The following is a 20,376-nucleotide window of genomic DNA, read 5'->3' as shown; positions in this document are numbered from 1 at the left end:
CCTGGACACCCCCTCTCAGCCCAATGTGAGGCACCAGAAGCCTGTGACCTGTGATGAATGCCTGCCCAAGGCTGTGTCTGTGGAGAGGAGGGCGGGGAGCTCTGATGGACAGGCTGCTGGGAGCTGGCCCGAGGCCCCCTCCTTCCGCTCTGCCTGTGGCTTCTCCAGGCCCCTCGGAGGCTGTTTTGATCTTGCTTTGTCCCCTCTTGGGGACATGTCCTCTCCAGCACTTTCCTCTGGCTTCCCTGAGGACTCCTTGCTCCTCTCCCCCAAGAGGGCTTGTCTTAATGGTTCCTCCTCTGTGGTCCCCAAAGCCCGGACTTCCGCCCACCTGCTCCCCTCCCCCTACAACCTCATCGCAGCCTGCTTTGGGGAGGGGGGACCCACCCTTGTTCCAGCCCCCAGGGAGCATGTCTGTCAGGAAGTGTCCAGAGGGCTTCCTGGCGCTCTGCCTTTTCTCTCCAGGGCCTCTGGAGAAGGCAGTTAACCCTTATGAAGTCCTGGCCGCTCTGCTCTGGGTACTCGCTGATGTCATTCTCCCATCCGCCCTGGAGGGAAGGTTAATTTTTACAGAGGACCAAGCTGAGGCACAGAGAGGTAAAGTCATTTGCTGGAGGCCACACAGCATGAGCAGCAGGCTTGGGATTTAAATCCATCCGGTCTGCGTGACTCCTCGTGTCTGAAGTCTCTCTCTAATCAAGAGGCTTTTAAGACCCCGGTTCGATTCCTGGGTTGGGAAGATCCGCTGGAGAAGGGATAGGCTACCCACTCCAGTGTTCTCCGGCTTCTCCTGTGGCTCAGCTGGTAAGGAATCCGCCTGCAATGCAGGAGACCTGGGTTCGATCCTTGGGTTGGGAAGACCCCTGGCGAAGAAAACAGCTACCCACTCCGGTATTCTGGCCTGGAGAATTCCATGGACTGTATAGTCTGTGGGGTCACAAAGAGTCAGACACGACTGAGCGACTTTCACTGTCTTTCCATTTTGCTGGATCAGTGGCGTCTAGTGACCGAACCTGAAGACAGAGCCTCAGATTCCCGACCTGGCGGCTTTCTGGTAGGAGTCTTAGACTGGTCTGGTCACAGTCCAAGGGGCTGTGTGAGCGGTGGACCCTGGAGCTGTGCAGGGCATGGCCCAGGCAGCCGGCTGTCAGAGCCCGCCTTCACCCCGCGCTGGCATCTGCCTCGCTCCTCTGGGCCGTGTCAGTAGCCCAGGGATCCGTCTGACGACTGCTTTGAAGCCAGGACTTCCTGCTTCTCCCCTCCTGTGACCCCGAACGCCAGACCTGCCATTCCGGCCCCACGGCCTGCTTTCCTGCTGATCCCCTGGGTCTCTGGAAATAAAGGGTCACCCCTCCTTTAGGGTCTGCCTCCTGAGGCCGAGCCAGCTCGGTCAGGTGGAAGAGCACGTGGGGCTGAGATTGAGGAGAAGTGGGCTCAGATTCAGCCTGTGCTCCTGACAGTGAGCTCCTTCTCTTTCGGAGCCTCGGTTTTCCTGCTGTGTCAGTTGGGGGCAGTAGGGATCACCCTCACTGTTCCATGGGGTGATTGTGAATACCGGAGCCTGTGACTGGGCAGAGCTGTGAGCCCGGAGGCCTCCAGAGGCCTGGGGCTGTGGTGACATGTACGTTCCCAAGTCAGGATTGGCAGACGTTGGCTCACGGGCCGCCACTGCCCACTTCGGTGCCCATGACTGAACCAGGACACAGCCTGTCAATCCTTTCTTTTTTTTGAATTGCAGAAAAAAAATTCACATTACCCACAATAAGCCATTTCTAAGTATACAGTTCAGTGACATTTAGTGCATTCACAGTGTTGTACAACTGTCAGCTGTCTAGTTTCGAAACTTTTTCATTACCCCCATAAATACCCCCCATACCCATTAAGTAGTCACTCCCCATTCTCCACTTCGCCAGCCACTGGTGATCTCTAGTCTGTTTTCTATGTTTTGCCTATTATGGGTATAGTACATAAAAGAAATCATAATACTGACCTTTCATGTCTGGCTTCTTGCACTTCTTTCTTCATCAGTTTCAAGGTTCCTCCAGTTGTATCAGAACTCTGCCCCTTTTCGTGGCCGAATAATATTCCATTGTATGGCTGTGCCACAGCTTACTTCTCCGCTCGTCTGCTGGTGGATGTTTGGGCCAGAATCCTTAACACACAGTGTCATGAACCAGTGATCTCCAAACTTTAGATCATGCACTCCTTTAGGAAAAAAATTTTGAGTCAGTCCTCCCATGAAGTGTGAATTTGAAACCCATGCACTTACGGTCAGTTAGTCTATGACAAAGGAGGCAAGAATATACAATGGAGAAAAAGTAGTCTCTTCAATAAGTGGTGCTGGGGAAACTGGACAGCTACATATAAATGAATGAAATCAGAGCATTCTTTCATACCATATACAAAAACAGACTCACAATAGGTTGAAGACCTAAATGTGAGGTAAAACCCATAGAGGAAAATATAAGCAGAACACTCTTTGACATAAATTCTAGCAATATTTTGGGGGAATTTATCTCCTAAAGCAAAGGAAATAAAAGCAAAAATAAACAAATGAGACCTAATTAAACTTGAAAGCTTTTGCACACCAAAGTGAAAGTAGCTCAGTTGAGTCTGACTCTTTGCCATCCCATGGACTATACAGTCCGTGGAATTATACACGAAACAAAAAGACAGCTCCACTGAATGAGAGAAAATATTTGCAATTGATATGGCTGATAAGGGGTTAATATCCAGCATATGTAAACAGCTCATACAACTCAACACACACACACACACACACACACACACACACAAACCCTGTAAAAAAAAAGAAACAAAAAACACTGATTGAAAAATGGGCAGAAGATCTGAATAGACATTTCCCCAAAGAGGACATGCAGATGGCCAACAGGCACATAAGAAGATGCTTAGCATCACTAATCACCAGGGAAATGCAAATCCAAACCACAATGAGATATCACCTCACATCAGTCAGAATACTTATCATCAAAAAGAACACAAATAGCAAATGTTGATGAGGATGTGAAGAAAAGGGAATCCTCATACACCTTTGATGGAAATGTAAATTGGTGCAGCTACAATTGGTGCAGCTACACCTCCATACTGGAAAACAGTATGGAGGTGTCTCAAAAAACTAAAAACAGAACTACCGTGTGACCCAGCAGTTCCACTCCTGGGCATTTATCTGAGAAAAACAAAAACACTGACTTGAAAAGATGCATGCACCCCAGTGTTCATAGCAGCATCATTTACAGTTGCCAAGAAGTGGAAGCAACCTGAGTGTCCATCAACAGATGAATGGATAGGAACTTCCCTGGTGGTCCAGTGGTTAATTCTGTACTCCCAGTGTGGGGGACCGGGGTTCAATCCCTGGTCATGGAACTGGAACTGGATCTCACATGCTGCACTAAGAGTTTGCATGCCACAATGAAGATCCCATGTGCCACAACTAAGACCCCCATGCAGCCAAATAAATAAATAAAAATAAATATTAAAAAAGAAAAACAGATGAATGGATAAAGAAGATGTGGTATATATATGCAATGGAATACTCAGTTCAGTTCAGTCGCTCAGTTGTGTCTGACTTTGTGACCCCATGGATTACAGCACAACAGGCTTCCCTGTCCATCACCAACTCCTGGAGCTTGCTCAAACTCATGTCCATAAAGTCAGTGATGCCATCCAGCCATCTCATCCTCTGTCGTCCCCTTCTCATGCTGCCTTCAATCTTTCCCAGTATCGGAGTCTTTTCCGAGGAGTCAGTTCTTTGCATCAGGTGGCCAAAGTATTGGAGTTCAGCATCAGTCCTTCCAATGAATACTCAGGACTGATTTCCTTTAGGATGGACTGGTTGGATCTTCTTGGTGTCCAAGGGACTCTCAAGAGTCTTCTCCAACACCACAGTTCAAAAGCATCAATTCTTTGGCGCTCAGCTTTCTTTACAGTCCAACTCTCACATCTGTACATGACTACTGGAAAAACCATAGGGCTTCCCTGGTAGCTCAGATGGTAAAGCGTCTGTCTACAATGCGGGAGACCTGGGTTCGATCCCTGGCTCAGGAAGATCCCCTGGAGAAGGAAATGGCAGCGCACTCCAGTATTCTTGCCTGGAAAATCCCATGGACTGAGGAGCCTGGTAGGCTACAGTCCATGGGGTCGCAAAGAATCGGACACAGCTGAGCGACTTCACTCACTGGAAAAACCATAGCTTTGACTACACAGACCTTTGTTAGAAAAGTAATGTCTCTGCTTTTTAATTTGCTGTCTAGGTTGGTCATAGCTTTTCTTCCAACGAGCAAGCGTCTTTTAATTTCATGGCTGCAGTCACCATCTGCAATGATTTTGGAGCCCGAAAAAATAAAGTCTCTCACTGTTTCCATTGTTTCCTCATCTATTTGCCATGAAGTGATGGGACCAGATGCCATGATCTTAGTTTTCTGATTGTTGAGTTTTAGGCCAGCTTTTTCACTCTTCTCTTTCACTTTCATAAAGAGTTCTTTAGTTCTTCCTTTTCTGCCATAAGGGTGGTGTCATCTGCATATCTGAGGTTACTGATATTTCTCCTGGCAATCTTGATGCGTTTTTGCTTCATCCAGCCTGGCATTTCACATGATGTACTCTGCATATAAGTTAAATAAGCAGGGTGACAATATACAGCCTTGATGTACTCCTTTCCCAATTTGGAACCAGTCTGTTGTTCCATGTCCAGTTCTAATTGTTGCTTCTTGATCTGCATACAGATTTCTTAGGAGGCAGGTAAGGTGGTCTGGTATTCCTGTCTCTTTAAGAATTTTCTGCAGTTTGTTGTGATCCACACAGTCAAAGGCTTTGGTGTAGTCAATAAAGCAGAAGTAGGTATTTTTCTGGAATTCTCTTGCTTTTTCGATGATCCAGCGGACGTTGGCAATTTGATATCTGGTTCCTCTGCCTTTTCTAAATCCGTCTTGGAATGGAATACTACTCAGTCATAAAAAAGAAGGACAATTTGTGATTTGCAGCAACATGAATAGCCTTGGAGGGTACTATGCTAAGTGAAATAAGTCAGACAGAGACAAATACTGTACATCAGTTATATATGGAGTCTAAAAAGTCAACAAACTAGTAAATACAACAAAAAAGAAGCAGATTTACAGATACAGAGAATAAACTTGTGGTTACCAGCAGGGAGGGGCAATACAGGGGTTGGGGATTAAGAGGTACAAACTGTTACGTATAAAGTAAGCTACAAGGATTTACTGTACATCATGGAGACTATAGCCAATATTTTATAATAACTATAAATCGAGTATAAGCTTTAAAAACTGAATCACAAGTATATATTATATACTTGTATAATATACAATTATACTTATAAAAATGTAGATTTGTTTTATATATATATTACTACTATACTGACGTATCTAGTATGTTATAAAATCCATGTGTAGACATCTTAAAGATACAACTAGAAAAATGATGCTTCTCATATTTTTTCTCACACCTGCCATGGAGTCTCTACCCATCCAAGGTGTTAGCCAAGGGCAAAAATGTATCTGGTTCACAGTGAAATTATAGTTCCTTATTGTGGAAAAATTGGCAGGCAAAGTGGGAAATGGGCAATTAAAATCCTTTGCATTAAAATGGATAACCAACAAAGACTGTATAGCACAGGAGCTCTGGTACGTGACCGCCTGGATGGGAGGGGAGTTTGGGAGAGGGTGGATACATGTGTATGTGTGGCCGAGTCCCTCTGCTGTCCGCCTGAAACTGTTACAACCTTGTTAACACAACCTTGTTAATCAGCTATGTGCTCAGTCCTGTCTGACTCTTTGCAACCCCATGGACTGTACCCTGCCAGGCTCCTCTGTCCATGGGATTCTCCAGGCAAGAATACTGGAGTGGGTTGCCATTTCCTACTCTAGAGGATCTTCACAACCCAGGGATCAAACCTACGTCTCCTGTGTCTCCTACATCTCTCTGCATCACAGGCAGATTCTTTACCCAGTGAACCATCGGGGAAGCCCCTAATCAGCTATACTTCAATATGAAATAAAGTTAAAAAAAAAAAGTCCTATACAGCTACACCTCAAGCTCACTGCAGGCCACATCTGAGGCTCTGTCTTCCTGTCTGTGTGTTTGTCCATTGACTGTGGGTGGGCCTCTTCATCCTCAGAGTTTCAGGGGAGGTGAGAGGCAGAAGGAAGAAGCTTGGAGTTCAGAATCAGGTCGCTGGGTTTGAAGCCAGCTCTGCCACGTCCCATCTATGTGACTCTGGGCACATAAACTAACACCACCTTCCCTATCTCATCTGCAAAACACCAGTGATACTGATTGTGTTCGTTAGCTGCTGCTGCATCACAGTGAAAGGTTGTTGCTGAACCATGAAAAGACGCCGGGATTCTTGGCCTCCGGAGGAGAAGAATTCAGTCCGGGGCCAGAGATGAGACTTGATCGCTCAGAGCTTTGTGTAACTAGAGCTCCAAGCATCCTTACCTTGTCCTGAAGAATCCTGGACGAGCCCCCAAGATGAAAGGTTGTTGCTGAACCATGCAAAGACGCCGAGATTCTTGACCTCCGGAGAAGAATTCAATCCAGGGCCAGAGACGAGGCTTGATTGCTCAGAGCTTTTGTGTAATAAAGTTTTACTAAAGTATAAAGGAGATAGAGAAAGCTTCTGACATAGGCATCAGAAGAAGGCAGAAAGAGTATCCCCTTGCTAGTGTTAGCCATGGAGTTATATACTCTCTAATTAGTTATTACAGTGAATCAAAAGAATGTCCGGAGGTTGTAAAGACCTCACTAGACCTACTCCCATAATTTACACCTTAAGATAACAAGATTAGCCAGAAGGTTTTTTCCAGAGACTGTCCTCAAGCAGGATACATTATTGTTATATAATCCTAAGGAATGTAGAGGAACAAAAAAAGTTTGTCCTTTCTTCCTTCTTGAGAATTCCAGACCCCTCTCTTCTTGGGGACCCCTGGACTTCTTATCAGTCTGCCTAGGAATTGACTCTCTCAACAGCACACCCCCAAATGTAATGACTTAAAACAAGCAATGTTCGGGGACTTCCCCAGTGGTCCAGTGGTTAAGACTCTGCCTTCCAATGCAGAGGACGCTGGTTCAATCTCTGGTTAGGAAACTGAGATCCCACATGCAGTGCAGCCATTAAGCCTGCCCACCAAAACTAGAGAGAATCCTGCACGCAGTAACCAAGATCCTGCATGCCGCAACTAAGACTTGATGCAGCCAAATAAATCAAGCACATGTAAACAACAACAACAAAAGCGCTTGTATCCTCACAGCTTCCGTGACCAGGAACCTGCGTAGTGAGGTGCCACTGCCTCGCACATCGTGGTGTTGGCCAGGGCTGTGGTCTCATCTGAAGGCTGAGGGTAGCTCTGTCGTCACGCTCACTTACACGGTGCTGGCAGGACTGACTCCCTGTGGGCTGAGTTCCCTGTTGGCTATTGCCTGGAGACCTCCCTCAGTTAGTGTGTTTCTCCATAAGCAGCTCAAAACCTGGCAGCCACTTCCCTCAGAGCTGGCAAGGAGGGGCCGGAGAGGATGAGCTTGACCGAGGCTGGGTCTTTGTAATCTCCTCACACAAGTGACATCCCGTCTCTTCTTGTCATACTCTGTTCTGTTTAGAAGCAACTCACTAGGCTCAGCCCACAGTCAAGGAGAAGGAGATAGCACAAGGATGTAGATACCAGGAGGTAGGGTCAGGAGGGACCACCCCCTGCTGGCGGTCAACTCAGCTGAAATAGACCTGGCTTGGAGGTTGTTGGGGGCGTTAAAGGAGGTAACATCTGTTACACTTGGGGTCCTGCAGGTTGCCCTGTAATTGACAGGGTTGTAACTGGTGTATTTGTTCATTTGTCATTCTTTCTGCTTGTCAGCGCCTGGGCATCAGGGAAGGATGGGACCAAGGACAGGGCCTGAGATCCCAGAACACCCTGTTGTTCCACAGAACCCATGATGGCGCTGGCTCATGCCAGAATCAGCCAGGGGCTTGTGGGCTTGGCAGTTCACCACCTGGAAGGTTGAGACGGCTTCTTCTGGGAGGCCGGGTCCAGTCCTAGAGGAACCTTGGTGTCAGGGCCCAGGAAGGCCTCTTAGCACCTGGCTGGAAGGGGGGTGGGGCCACATCGATTCTGATGGGGGGGATCCTCAGTGCCTCCAGCTGAAGAAGGAAGTGATTGACCCCACCTGTGCTGTGTGACCTCAAGCAAGTTTCCCTCCCTCTCTGGGCCTCCCCCTCTGACCTGCCTGCCTCACCCCAGCCCTGTTACTGTTTGGGGTGAAGAGGGCTCACAGAGGGGCAGGCAGCCGGCGTGGGGGTTGGTAGCCCTCCCCCACCCCCCCTGGCTGGTCCTTGGAGGGGCCTCCCCGGGTCTCACGGCCACCCCCGCCCCTCCCCTGTCACTGCAGGTCTTCTCCATTGTGGTGTTCGGCTCCATCGTGAATGAGGGCTACCTCAACAGCCCCTCGGAAAGCGAGGAGTTCTGCATCTACAACCGCAACCCCAACGCCTGCGGCTATGGCGTGACTGTGGGCGTGCTCGCCTTCCTCACCTGCCTGCTCTACCTGGCCCTGGACGTGTACTTCCCCCAGATAAGCAGCGTCAAGGACCGGAAGAAGGCCGTCCTGTCCGACATCGGCGTCTCGGGTGAGCCCCACCCCGGTGGGCACTGCCCCCCCCCTCCCCCCACCAGCAGCACAGAGTCTGCAGGGGGCTATCCCGGCTGTGGTCCTGCTCAGCCTCACACACACCTGGGAGGTGGCTGCCACTCTTCTGCCCATTTTCCAGATGGGGAAACTGAGGTGCAGACACTTGTAAAGGGACAGATTTGGGGTCACAAGGCTGGCAGCAGGGTCGTGTAGGACCAGGGCGGGGCCCGAGACCCCAAGACAGCCCACAGCTCACGGCAGAGTAGGAACACAATGTCCAGAGGGGTTTCCTCTGCTTTCACTGGCCTCCTCTGGCCCCTCTCCCTGGTGGAGCCCCTTGAGAACTAAGCCGGGTGATGGCCAAAGGCCCGGCACACAGTAGGTGCCCTGGGAGGGTCAGGACTGGAGCTGGGGTGCGGCCCTTGCCCTTCAGAAGCGGCTTTGGCAGAGGTACCCTGGCCTCTGTCCCCGTGAATCCGAGAGACTGATAGGAGGAAGCCGGGCTCGGTGTCCCTGGCCTGGGGCTCTCAGGTCTCTGTCTGGGGTCCCTCCAGCCGCTTCCAGGGCTCTCAGGATGTGTCTGGTCTGCAGGCAGTGAGGCCTGGGGCCTCTCAGACTTGAAGGTACAAATATGCCGCAAGTGGTTCTCAAACTGTGCTCCACAGAGCCCCAGGGTTCCTTGGCAGTGCCTCTGGGAAGGGCTGGGCTCTAGGCGCCACCCCTTGGGCACACACACTCTTCATCCAGGGCAGCTCTGGACTTCTCTAGGTAGACTGTGGGCATCCAGAGAAGAACTTGTCCCCACAAGCCTCCCACTCCTAAAACTCCCAGACCTGGGCTCTCTAAGGAACCCTCAGTCACCTCCAGGCTCCGTGGGACTGCAAACAGACGTGTCCCCTCGTCCTGCTCGGTCCAGTTCTCTGGGAGGCTGCAGCCAGGTTGTGGGGGGTGTTTCAGGTGGCCGCCCCTCACAGAAGAGCTGCAGGCCTCAGGCTGGACCACGGGTCAGTCAGGGATTCAGCCGGGAAGCCTGTGCTGGCTGATTAGAGCAGCGCAGCCCAGGCTCACTGACTTTTCTCTGTCTCTCCGTCTCCCCCTCCCTCCCTCTCTCCCCGCCCGCCCCTCCCTGCCTCTGCTCCGGTCCTGGCCGCCTCCTTCCCGGGGTCTCTCTCTCTCCTGCTCCGGGTGTGGCCGGCCTCTCTGTTCCCGCCTGTGCCTCCCCCCTGCTTCCTGCGCTCTGACCCCCCACCTCCTCTCCCTCTGTGGGTGGGGAGCGTGGGAGACACACCCTCGAACCTCCCCGGTTCCTCGGTTTCCCGTCTCCTCCCCCCCGCCCTCCCCCGACGTGGGCTGCCTGGCCCTGCGCCCACCCCAGCCTTCTGGGCCTTCCTCTGGTTCGTGGCCTTCTGCTTCCTGGCCAACCAGTGGCAGGTCTCCGAGCCCAAGGACAGCCCGCTGAACGAGGGGACAGACGCAGCCCGGGCCGCCATCGCCTTCTCCTTCTTCTCCATCTTCACGTGGGTGAGTACACCGTCCAGCCAGCCCACACCAGCCCGCCCCAGCCGGGCTCCCAGGCGGGGGGCCTTTGAACACCAGCCAGGGTCTCTGTGCTGCTTCCCGCCTCAATGCACACGGCGGGGCTGCTCCCTGAGGAGGGAGACCGCTGCCCTTTGCCAGCCAGGATGGTCGGGGGTGATGGCAGACCCTGGCTCTGGTGCAGGGCACTCTTCCTGTGGGAACGGATTCCCCTCCTAACCACTCTGGTCATTGGGAGGTAGTTATTTACTGTTCCCTTTTACAGACGAGAAGGCTGAGGCCTCGAAGGGAAGATAAGGCTTTGAGATTCAAGGCTGAGAAGGAGCAGAGACTGAGTGTCAGGAGTCCTGGGTTGAATCTTGGGGTTTCCCCTAGTGTTCTGGGCCTCTGTCTTCCTGTCTGTAAAATGGGGAGATTGGGTTTGCAGTGGGATGGGTCACAAACACAGGTGCCCATCTGGCAGGCAGAATGAGAGAAGGAGTGCGTGGACCGGGCGGCAGGTGTAAAACATCCTGAAAGGGCACCCTCTACCTGGCCCCTGTGCTGAGCAGGACTAGGGACCCACAGAGGCCAGGGCTTCTGGTTTTCCCAGGGAGGCCAGGAATCTGAACTTCTCTGTGGATTCTGATCTTTGTGTGTTAAAAACCCATATATATATGTGACCTCCACATACATATGTAGGTCAAAAAAGGCATGTCTCTGGGCCCCCCTGGCCAGAGGTCACCCCTTTGTGGACTTTGGATCTGGTGGTCTCCAGCACCAGGCAGCATGACAGCGTGACTGGCTCCTCCTTCCCACTGGTTCCATGTCCTCTCAACATTTTTTTTTCTCCCATCTCCCTTCTGCAGATGTCTAGGGTCATATGGGCTCTGTTCCCCTGTCCCAAGGGGTCTCCCTTCCCCTCCCACAACCCCCTCCCGTCCATGCCTTTGAGCTGTCCTCGGCCTTCTTCAAGGAGAAGCCCTCCGGCGCTGTATATAGGCACCAGCGCTGGCCACTCCTGTGAGACCGTGCTGCAGCCAGCCTCCCCTGTCCCCCTCCTGCGCCCATCCTGGCCAAATTTCTTCCTCTTTTTGTGGACACCGAGACATCCATTTTCCCCTGGGGCGGGGCTTGCAGAGGAGGAGTGAGTGATTGGTCACCGGGACTTCCAGGGGCGGAGTCTGAATGGCTGACTGACAGGTGCCGACCGGCTCCCTGAAGCCAGCCTCCCTGATGGCGCCTCTGCCTGCCCCTTCTTCTTCCCCGCCGGCCTCACCCCTGCTCTCTCCTGGCAGAGCCTGACCGCAGCCTTGGCCGTGCGGAGATTCAAGGACCTTACCTTCCAGGAGGAATACAACACGCTGTTTCCCGCCTCGGCACAGCCGTAGGCCTGCACAGCTTCCAGAAGCAGGAAGCCCTAAGTATATGCCCAGTGGCAAGGTTGAAGGGCGGCCCACTGCCTGGACCAGCCGAGATGCCAGGGCGTGCAGGGTAGTGGAAGGCTGGCTAGAGGGGCCAGTTAAGGCTCACCACTTCCTCATCACCTCCTTTGTTGATTCTTCATGTGTCTGTTCATTCAGTAAACATTTATTGAGCAACTGTTCTGTGCCTAGTGATGAATCAGAGGTGGTTCCTGGCCCCGGGAGCCCACAGGCTGGGGATGGGAAGAGAGACAAACCGAAATCTCTCTCAAACGCGCTGCCACAGGCCGGAGGTGGCTCCGTAAGAGCTGCCAGGGTGCCCAGCTGTGGGCTGAGAGCTCCTCCTACAGCTGCAATGTGAAGGCCGATTTTACAGTACCCGTGGAGGCTGGCTGCCGAGAGGGGCCTGGCCCGGCACAGCAGAGGACTCCTGGTCCGGCTCTGCTGTTGTGTGCTGTGGGACCCTGGGCAGAGCCACGCACCACTCTGTGCCTCAGTCTACCTCCCTGGACTGAGGAGTGGTCATGAACCAACCTCTCAGCGCTGTTGTGCAGATGAAACGAAGGTTGGCACAGGGCTTGGCACAGAGATGCTCAATAAATGTCAGTTCTTCTGTTCATTCATTCATTCTCTTCAAGGAGTCAGGGACACCTTCATAACCTCTCCTTTGGGAGTGATTCCTGTGTGGTGAATCCCTGATCTTCCAAAGGACCCTGGTCTCCAGTCCTACACAGGTTCCCTCCCCGGGGCCCTCGGCTGCCCTGGAACACAGACTGGCCCCTGGGGCAAAGCCCTGCGCAGTGGAGATGCCGCAGAGAGTGCGCCTGCTCTGAAGAAGCAGAGCCAGGTGGACCACTAGGTCCCTGGGCTCTGAGCGGAACTCCCAGCCTCACCTCTGCACCCAGGCCCAGCAGGGGCCCACACCCCCTCCACAGCTCCTGTCTGTGGCTCTTTGAACTGGATGGCTCAGAGAAGCCTTGACTCAGCGGGGATGAAGAAGTGACCACAGAGATAGCGCTAGCTGCCTGTAGCCAGAGCCCCACCCAGGAAGGATCTGCAGAGGTCATCGGCTCTAGCCCTCTGCCTCTGTGCAGGACAGCAGTGGAGCCAGGGAGCTCGGGAGGACCATGTCTGCAGAAATTCCTCTTAGGAACTCATTCATCCATTCCCTTTGTGCTCTTATGGACTCACTGATGGCTCAAGGGTGCTAAGACGTGGCCTCTACCCTGGGTGGGGGAGGGGCTTTCCACCTCCCTTCCCCAGGCTCTTGCATCTGGGCGCCCTGTAGCCAGGACCTCATACCAACATCATGGAAAGTATAAGAGGGCCACTGCTGATTTCCTCAGCCTACCTCCTGAGGCCTGGTCTGCCTTTCCCAGGCCCCTGGCACTTCTGCCCCTGCCTCTCACCTGCTGGCCCTCTCAGGTTCCTGGCTGAATTAGTGCCTTGTCAGCAGGCCGATCAAAAGGAAGGAGATGGGGAGGGCCCTGGCCTAAAGGGGCAGGACCTCTATGTTCAGATCTGGGTTCTGGCACTGACTCTTCCATGAGGCCCCCCTTTTCTAGGCCTCAGTCTTCTTGGCCCCCAAACAGAAGTATGTAGAACATAAGCATCTTCCCATCACAGGCAGATGATCTGGGTTGGAAAGACCTCTGGAGAAGGCTTTCAGCATAAGCCTGTAAACATTGTCTTTTAATGACAGATTTAATTTATTCCCTAGCTTGGTGTGATCAGTTTCATTGTCTTTAATGATAATGTAATTGCTTTTACTTAAAAAGGGTTTCCCACCTATGCGTATATGCTATAGACAAGTCTTTCCCAACTAAGTTCTATGTAAAAAGGACTTCAGTAGTCAGATAAGTGGTTGCTTGCTTGGGGATCCCAGCATACATGAAACATTCAAAGTTCTGATGACTCCTGTGGTCCTCTGTTTAACTCAGTTTCCCAAACTTATTTGATTAAACATTTCAGTTAGAATTAGATTCAGCAGCAAATGACAGAAATCACAAATGCAGTGGTCTAAAAAAAAGTGTTAAGTCTGGAAAGACAGTCCAGGGCTGGCATAAGTGACTCCAGAAGTCTTTAGTGACTGAGGCCTCTTCCATCCCTACAGTTTGGCTCATGGACCTAATTGTCCAATATGACAGCTAGAGCACCAGCTCTCACATCTGCATTCCAGTCATCAAGTCAAAGGGTGAGACAGGGAACTTGGGGCTGACCCATTGGCTATAACTTAGTCATATGGCTATGCCTAGCTGCAAGAGGGACCAAATAACTTTTAAGAGAGGCCAACATTTCTCTGTCCCACCAAGAAATTTTTTTCTCCATCCCATCTAACATCCTAAGAACACAGTTGGAGAAGAATATTATGGGGCTTAGGCCATTTTAACACTCCAGAGTGGATACTCTAGAATTTTTTTTGACCCTCATTAGCCTTTGGCTTTAGGGTCATCAGGCAGGTGATCTCCAAAGTTCTTATTGGCTGGACAGTGTAGTTCGGGGTTGGCTTGTAAGGACAGCTTTCCTCTGACCCCTTCAAGCGTGTTTTGAGGATATTTAACCCTCTACTGTCTGTGTCCTGTGGACTAACCTCTACTAACCCAGTGCTCTTGTCTGTCTCTCCCCTAACCGCCCCCTCCCGCCTGTCCTTGTCCCTGCCAACCCCCATCCCCAGGCGGGCCAGGCTGTGCTGGCCTTCCAGAGGTACCAGATTGGCGCCGACTCGGCCCTCTTCTCCCAGGACTACATGGACCCCAGCCAGGACTCCAGCATGCCTTACGCCCCCTACGTGGAGCCCAGCACCGGGCCAGAGCCCACGAGCATGGGCGGCACCTACCAGCAGCCGGCCAGCGCCTTCGAGCCCGAGCCCCAGGGCTACCAGTCGCAGGGCTACTGAGCCACAGGGACCACCTGCCCCCCGCCTGCCCCTGAGCCGCCCCAGCTGCCCCCTGCCCCCTCCCTCCACACCCAGCCCCCCTGCTCCCTCCCCGGCTGCCCTGCCCGGCACCTCCAGGTGGTTCCACTGAGGTCCAGGGCCGCTCGGGTGGGCGGGGGCAGTGAGGTGTTGGGGGTGTCCACATGTGTGTGCAGCGTTCGTTCCTTATGTCTGCGAGCCTTCGTCGAGCACCTACTGTATGTCAGGCCTGTGCTTGACATGAGTGCTAAGACAGATGGTCCCCGGAGACGAGGAAGAGGGGATGTGGAGGAGGCCCTGCTCTTAACCAGAGGTAGGAATGGAGAGAATGTTCCACCGGGAGGATGCTGGGAAGGTTTGACTGCGGGGTGTGAGTACCCGCAGGACAGTGGGGGCTGTCACCTGCTAGGAGTGACACCCCCGCCCTGCTCGGAGTGTTGGGCCGTCTCCATTTTATGGTTGAGGAAACTGAGTCCTGGCGAGGTCAGGGTCACTCAGGCAGCCAGTGATAGAGGTGGGGCCACCACCTGCTGCCCCCCAGGGTCCCCACCTTCCCCCATCCCCGAGCCCAGGGCTGTGCCGCTTAGTGCTACACCCCCCCGGGAGGCCTTGGGGACCTCAGCCCGTGAGACACCCTGATTCTGCTGCAAGCCAGGGGCCTGCTCTGCCCCGGCTGTTCCGCCCAGTGGGACAGCCCCGCCTCCAGGCCCCTCTCCCCACATCCCGCCGGCCTCTGCCCTGGCCGCCTTCCCGGGCGAGAGAGCCGAGCGGGCCGGCCTGGCTCCCCTGTACCGCTCCGAGCTGTGTGCATCCTCCCAGGAGCTCCAGCAGGCCTTCACGGCCTCCCGACAGAACGACCACTGTCCCTGCCTCTAGGAGTGGCGCGCTAAGTCCCTGCCTGGGGCTGGGTGGACAAGGAGGCCTGGAGGGGGAGTGCCTGGCCCAGGATCACAGGGAGTGAGTGGCAGAGCTGGGCTTGCTACCTGGGCTGCTTCATCCAGCCACCCAGAAGGTGCCCCCTTCCCTGCCCCTGTGACCTCCCAGGAAACAGAACTGATCTGGGACACTGTGTCATCTTTTCCTCATCCGGGATCAGCTGGGGGCCGAGGGGCGGGGACGGCCAAGCCAAGGCCTTCCAGAAGGCCTGCCAAGTGACTGGGCTCCCTGTGGGAAGACAGGGCTCTAGACCCAGCACTGCCTCCACCTGGAAGCTGCTGCTGTGGGACAGACTGTCCCCAAGATGAGTGGTGAGAGCCCCTCAGGCATGGAAGTCTGGGGGAGGCCACAGGCTAGGGGAGAGGGTGGCAGGTGTCCCCGGAGGCACGGGGAGTGTGAGGAGGGACTCTTGTATAATGCAGGCTCCCCACTGAGCCTTATAGGATGGGGAGGCCTTGAAGCGGGGAGACAGTTTGGGGACAGTGTCCACCTGCCAGTGCCTTGGGGAGCAGGGCAATGGGATTGTGGGTTGGCGCAGTGCTAGGTGTTCCCACCACCAGCCCCCACGAGAACCCTAAGAGGCAGGTCATATCCACTCACTTGCTTGTTGATGCAGCAGTGATGGGGCATTTGTGGCAGGAACGCAGAGGGTGGGGTCCCTGCCCTCAAGGAGCTGACTGTCCTCAGAGATGAGCGTTAAACTGACCGCTGGACCCAGGGTCCCTCACCGGGGCCAGGTGTTGTGTGAGTACGGCTGTATGGACTGCAGGTCCCCACAGAGGGGCCTGGATGATGGGTCGGTGTTAGCGTGGCAGTGAGGGAAGGAGCGGGAATTCTCTTGGCAGAGAAGCAGCATCATTGCCCCCGCTTAACAGAAGGAGAAACTGAGGCTCAGTGCGTGAGTGAGTTAGCAGTGGAGCGTGGATCAGGTCTGATCAAATCCTCCCAAGGGGCAGCAGTGTCGGTAGAGGACCCCAGACAGCCGGGTAACAGTTGCTTGTTGGGGACTTCAAATTTCCACATCTGGGAAAGGGGCTCCCCTAGGGTGGCCCAGGTTGGGACAGGATGGGACTCTGGTATCTTCCACGTTGAGCAGTGGAGCCTGCACTAGACCAGAGGTTTGCAAAGCAGGTCAGGGTGCAGGTGGACGTGGTGTGTTTCTGGTAGAGAGAAGTTCGGTGCCCATGCAGGATGCTATGAGAAGTCCTCCCCCTTGCCCCCTCCCTACCAAAACCCTCTCTTGCTGATGGGTACCAGGAGACCCCATGGTGCTGCCCATCTGTTCCCCTGGGCACCGACCAGCTGCTGGTGATGCTGGGTGAGAGAGCAAGGTACTGGGTATTTATTACAGAATCTCCTTGCCACCCCAGAATGGGAAGGTTTACCAGACCCCCTGCCAGAAATGGGGGTGCTGAATCATTTCACTCAGCCTTCCCCACTAGTCTGGGGGTGCCACCCAGGCAGGACCCCATCCGTGGTCAGGCTGTGCCCTGGTGGGTGAGAAAGAGGACCAGAGATGTGGAGCGCAGGATTTGACTGAGACCCAGGGCTCCTGACTCCCCTTCTGAGTGGTCGGTGGGGAAGTCTTGCTGCTTCTGTTGGCTGAGGACAATCCCCTGGAGGCCTCAAGCCTGGAGCCAGTGCTGACAGGTCAGTGGTACCCCCTCTCCCTCCCTGCTGTCTCCCCCCTGCTTCCAAGCCCTTCCTTGGAGAAGGGCACCCCTGCAGTCTGACCTTGCTGAGTTTGGACCCCCTCCTCCCATCGCATACAAGAGAGGGCCAAGGAAAACTGGGTTCCACACGAGTTTAGAGCTGCAAGGACCCTTACAGGGGCGAAGTCTGGGCCAGGAAGACAGTGATTTGTCCACGGTTAAGCACAGAGCTAGAGGTTCCGGATCCAGGTCTCCGGCCTCTGATTGTGCAGTCACAGGTCATCTGCCTGGGTGTGACTCCTACCACACCTGGGGGTGCAACTGTTGGGGCTAGCTCCGAGGGTCCCAGCATCTTCTCCCCACTCCAACCTTCCCAGGTTCCCAGGTGATTCTTGATCTTCAAAGACTGTTGGGGGTCCCAGGCTTTCCCCATGTAGCCAAGACCCCCCCCCCCCGTACTACCCCTCGGGAGCCCCTAATCTTGGCCCAAGACCCCTTTGATTCTCTACGGAGCACAAAGGGGGAGCACCCCTCCCAACAAGAGTTTGTGGGAGGATGGATGTGTCCACCCATCTCCTGGCGCTGCCCCTCAATGTGACACTCCCCATCCCCAGGTGCCCACAGCCCTTGTCTGGCTGCCCCTGCCCTACCCGCAGCGTTACTGCCTGTGTATAGTATAAATATATATATTTTCTATATATAAGATGTATAATATAAGGCTCCACAAATATATCTGTGTGTGTGTGCGTGTGCGCAGTGAATGGCGGTCCCCATCCTGGACCCCCACTCTGGACTCCCCCACCACCTGGTTAAGTCTCTCAAGAGTGAATCCTGGCCCCGTGGCACCCTCCTCTATGCCATCCGTCCATTTGTGGTGAACCAAGTGAAGGTGGTGACTTCTGGTGACATAGTAATAAAGAGAAGACTCAAAACCCACCCCCGGACTGCAGAGTGTCACGGTGTTTCTTTGTTCTTCGCGAGTGTGGCTTGGTGTTTCCCCGTCGCCTCTGTCTCCCCTGACCTAGAACATCCTTTATTGTTCATTATTGCTTAGTTAAAAAGTAAAATCATTACAGTTGTACCCCCCAACTTGACTTGTGTACACGCACACACACCCCATCGCCACTCCGTAGCCTGGTCCATTCTAGAGGCAGCCAAGATTAGGAGCATGACCTCATTCCTTCCAGACCATTCCCGTGCTCTTATGTACACACATGTTTGCAGGACACTGTTTTTAAAGTTAGCTGCCCTGAGCTGTTTTAATACTTAAACAGATCCTATAAAGTGCCAGACTCTGTACTGGCCTTAGGAGCTCAATACTGAACCAGGTACAGTCCCTGCCCTCACAGAGGTGGTCTTCTGGCAGGGGAGATAGATATTAAACCAACATGCAAGCAAAAATTTCAACTGCATCAAGTGCTGAGTGTCAGAAGATGCAGTTTAGACCTGGGCCCCTCTGAGCAGATGACCCTTAACTTGAAGCAGATCCCTAAGACACAGGGGGCCTGAGCTCCAATCCTTTGGGTTTGGCTAGGCCCTGGGCCTCACTGTAACAGCCTTTCCCCTCATTCTTCAAGAAGATTTATAAAAGATGAGATGGTTGGATAGCCTCACCGACTCAATGGACATGAGTTTGAGCAAACTGGGAGATGTGAAGGTCAGGGAAGCCTGGCGGGCTGCAGCCCACGGGGTCGCAGAGTCGGGCACAACTGAGCAACTCAACAGCAGCAGCCCCACTGTTCTCCGTTCGCACTTTCTGTCCGTGAGTCTTTATTCAAGTGTTCCCTCCGCTCTACAGTGGCCAGAGCACTTACCGCATATGTTACCTGCCAAACGACTTCGAAAATGAACAACGAAGGACTCAGATCTGCCCTCTGGGGTGGGTGTGGGCGAGTGATTCAAAAGACTTAAGTCTTGGGTCAAGAAGATGGGTCCCCAAAAGGGCTGAATGGGACATCCCAGTGGAGACTGCCAGCCTTCCAAGATGACAAGCCCTCCACACTGATGTTGGTTCTCAAAAAGTCATCATATGATGGCCGTTCACTGGACTGGAGGGAAGTCTGTAAAAGCCTGAAAGGCTTGTCACAGAGTCAGGACAAATGGGGAAAATGCAAAAATGCTTTAAAAAAATATTACTAGTTTTGAGAATCAGGGCCACTATTTTCAAAGCCCAGTTCAAAATTAAATGCACAGCCTCTTTGAAAAGTAATAAAAGGGACTTCCCTGGTGGTCCAGTGGCTAAGACTGCACTCCCAATGCAGGGGGGCCAGGTTCAATCCCCGGTCAGGGAACTAGATCCCACAGGCTGCAACTAAGACCTGGCACAGCCAAAAAAAAAGCAATAAAAAACCAGTACAGTTAAAGGTACTAAAATATAAAGATTTTTCCTTTCAAAATATTTTATTACTTCTAAGTAAGGGGTAACAGTGATATGTGAGTAACGCTATAAACCTAAAATTGCAAGACAAATTTTCATTGTCATAAATTTATATAATACAATAAATAATACTTTGTTAATATGATACCCTATTCTTAAACTTTTTTGACTCACTTTTTTGCAAATTCATTTATCAAAACACATACTTTTTGCTAGTATCATTTCAAATGAAATAATGGAAAGCTATGACAATCATTCCTGGCTAATTCAAGATCACAGTTTTTTATAATTTTTAGTTTTGAGAAGGATCTTTCTGCTGCTGCAGCTGTTGCTGGAGTTGTTAAGAATATTTCATAGGCTGTCACATTGGGAGAAATTTCAAATAAACTTTCAAAATATAAACTGAAGTACATCTACACATAATGGTTCTTGTGGAACCATTTTCTAAAAAGATTTAACTCCATGCAAATCAATTTCATGTAAATCTGACTTGTAATTTTAAATGTAAATTTATACAGTGACATGTTCATGTTTTCCCCAACATTTTCTGTAACTTATGGCAGTTGTATAAGACACTGAGAATGACTTCATGATTTGTATATAATTTTAATAACCTGTTTATACATTTGCTTGCTCTAGCTTCAGTTACAAGGAAAAATTAATTTTGAACATGCCTTCCTCACTAATGCAACTTCACATGAAAATGGAATTCCTTTCTATAGAAGATGGTCTGTAAATTTAATTTGTATTTCTAAGCCTGTGAATACTTGCTTTGCAATGCTGCAGCAGTTTTCAAAATGAGAGGTTCTAGCTCTGAAGAATTCTAATGACTCCCTGACATGCTTCATAGCAACATCCATGTGTATGCTTTGGTTTTGTAATAATTTACTGACAGTTTACCGC

General features: G+C 52.3%; 1 protein-coding gene across 3 annotated transcripts in view; it reads left to right on the top strand.

Moving 5' to 3' along the window:
• SYNGR1 (synaptogyrin 1) overlaps nt 1-18,032 on the top strand; it is a 31,324-nt gene extending 13,292 nt beyond the window's left edge. The window contains exons 2-4 of one of the 3 annotated variants that reach the window (XM_043440102.1): nt 8,416-8,653; nt 10,031-10,176; nt 14,269-18,032. In XM_043440102.1, coding sequence (XP_043296037.1) covers nt 8,416-8,653; nt 10,031-10,176; nt 14,269-14,490 — 606 coding nt within the window. In that variant the 3' untranslated portion in view covers nt 14,491-18,032. Of the gene's footprint in view, nt 1-8,415; nt 8,654-10,030; nt 10,177-11,468; nt 11,773-14,268 lie in introns of those variants that run through there. The other 2 variants (XM_043440103.1, XM_043440104.1) reach the window with 2 other exon arrangements.
• The last annotated feature ends 2,344 nt before the right edge of the window (nt 18,033-20,376 follow it).

The sequence above is a fragment of the Cervus canadensis genome, chromosome 21 (genome assembly GCF_019320065.1).
Source record: "Cervus canadensis isolate Bull #8, Minnesota chromosome 21, ASM1932006v1, whole genome shotgun sequence".
Lineage (NCBI taxonomy): Eukaryota > Metazoa > Chordata > Mammalia > Artiodactyla > Cervidae > Cervus > Cervus canadensis.
Note: the sequence above shows the minus strand (reverse complement) of the source record. Positions and strands in the feature narration are given on the sequence as shown.